The 2,038-nt window shown below is 59.3% G+C and overlaps 2 protein-coding genes across 2 annotated transcripts in view; both read right to left on the bottom strand.

Annotated features, from left to right (window-relative positions):
• NECAP2 (NECAP endocytosis associated 2) overlaps positions 1-864 on the bottom strand; it is a 7,234-nt gene extending 6,370 nt beyond the window's left edge. The window contains exon 1 of the mRNA XM_029965231.1: positions 860-864. Within this exon, the coding sequence (XP_029821091.1) occupies positions 860-864 (5 nt within the window). The remainder of the gene's footprint in view (positions 1-859) is intronic.
• Positions 865-1,140: 276 nt separating this feature from the next.
• The window catches only part of SZRD1 (SUZ RNA binding domain containing 1), a 2,633-nt gene continuing 1,735 nt past the window's right edge, over positions 1,141-2,038 (bottom strand). Inside the window, exon 2 of the mRNA XM_029965240.1 lies at positions 1,141-1,759. Within this exon, the coding sequence (XP_029821100.1) occupies positions 1,657-1,759 (103 nt within the window). The 3' untranslated portion in view covers positions 1,141-1,656. The remainder of the gene's footprint in view (positions 1,760-2,038) is intronic.

Genomic DNA, 2,038 nt, shown 5'->3' with positions numbered 1-2,038 from the left:
CGGTGCTGGAAAAGGACATTTCGGTGCTGGAAAAGGGAGATTTCGGTGCCGGGGATGGAATTTCAGTGCCGGACACGGAGATTCCGGTGCTGGAGGAGGCAGTGGCTGAGCACTGCCCAGCCCCACCGGGAGCCGGGTGGGTTTGGGGTTTTTTGGCTATTCGGTGGGGTTTGGGGAATAGTTAAGGAAAGGCGCGGTGACTGCGGTTATTGCTGACGTCCTTCTCCCCTCCCGCTCCCTCCCGGAGCTCATCCCGACCACCAGCCGGGGGGGAACTGAGACCCCCCCGAACCACTGGGGGCTGGGGATCCCGGGGGAATCCCGAGGGAATCCTGCCCCACCTGCAATCGGCCTTAAGGAGCTCACTGAGCTCCGGCGGATCCGTGGGATGCACAGGTAGTTTTTCTTTTCCCGTTCCTGTGGGATTTAAGCCATATTTCCATGCAGGAAGTGCTGCTCTGCACGGACACCACGTCAGGATTGGCTTGTTCACCCTTGAACCTACTGAAGGCAGCACCCAGACCCCAGGAATCTGCTGGGAATCCGCCGGGAACCACACAGGGAATTCCAGGTCCCCTCCGAGAGCAGCATTTAGTGTTCATCTCATCCCTTGATATTCAGCTTCATCCAGGGGGGAACATCCCTGTTCTTGCGGAGCACCGGCCTCCCCGGCCTCTTCCTGGGAGCTGGAGGAGGACAATCCCTTTCCTGAAGATGGAGGGATCATCCAGGCTCTCTCCAAGGCTGGGTTTGTTCCCAGTGTCTGGAATTCCGGGAGGCAAACGCAGCTCGTACCGTCCCTGCGGGGTTGGACCCTCTGGACATCCCGCTCTCCGTTCCAAGATACTCTCCTCCTCACCACATATCCCAAATTCTTCACTGCCTGGCCCTCTGTGGCCAGGCAGCAGGAATTTTCACGGGATCACTCCACATTCCCTTCTCCCCAAAACACAAAAGAGCCCAACCAAGGGGTGTTTTAAGCTTTTCCTCAAAGCAGCAGGAAAAGGGAGCCGAGCTTGCACAGGAGCGAGGCGTGGACCAGGTCTGGCTCTGAGGTATCCCGGGGGATCCAGGAGTCCAATTCTTCGGAAGGAGAAGCAAGAGCTTGTCAACCCCGAGCCATTCAACTCATGGAAATCCATTGGAATTCCTTTGGGAACACTGAACTACCTCTGTGGATTAACACAAACAGGTCAAACCCTTCCCACGCACTCGGCCGATCCCAGACAGAGAAAACAAACAGAAAATCAAACAGAAGAACCCAAAATCCTCGGAAACAGAACTCGCTCTGGAAGTGATGAGGACAACATGCGTGGCTGGGGACGCTTCCCATCTTTTTTTTTCCTTAAATGCCAGGGTTTCGAGTACAACAAACGTTATTGCTGGCGCCAGCCCCGACCCGAGCGGCACACGCAGCTCCCGGTGCCCGAGTCCGGCACCCCCCTCCTTCTCCCGCTGGATCCTCGGGACAGCCCTCGGGATCGCCGCTCACAGTGGGTGCAGAGGGGAGGTCACAGTGCGTGGGGCTGAAGGTCACAGTGGGCAGAGCGAAGGGGTCACAGTGCAAATCATGCCGGGAGTCCCCCTTGCCCAGGTCCGTGTGTCCGTGCCGGGGGCCCGGCTTTCTGGAACGGCGGAACCGCGGCACATCCGCCCTTATCTGCGCTGCTTGAAGCCCTGGGAGCCATCGGGGCCCAGCGGCTGCCGGATCACATTGTTGGGCTGTCGGGTGTCCTCCGGCTGCGAGATCCGGGTGGGCCTGCAGGGAGAGAGGGGTCAGAGCCGCAGGAACGCGGGGTGGAACTCGTGTGCCCTTGGCAAAGCCCCAGGCGCCCGCTGAGGGGGGAACGCACTGACACGGGAATATCGGCACGTGCTTCCCAGCAAGGGAGGACGTGGAGCTGCTGGAGCCAGTCCAGAGGAGACACCAAGGGGATCAGAGGGATGGAGCAGCTCTGAGATGGGGAAAGGATGAAAGAATTGGGATTGATCAGCCTGGAGGAGAGAAGCTCCGGGAGCTTAGAGCCCCTTCCAGAGC

This window comes from Manacus vitellinus, unplaced genomic scaffold (assembly GCF_001715985.3).
Source record: "Manacus vitellinus isolate BGI_N305 unplaced genomic scaffold, ASM171598v3 scaffold_92_pilon, whole genome shotgun sequence".
In the NCBI taxonomy this organism is placed as follows: Eukaryota; Metazoa; Chordata; class Aves; order Passeriformes; family Pipridae; genus Manacus; species Manacus vitellinus.
The sequence above is the reverse complement of the archived record's forward strand: the minus strand, read 5'-3'. Positions and strand labels throughout refer to the sequence as shown.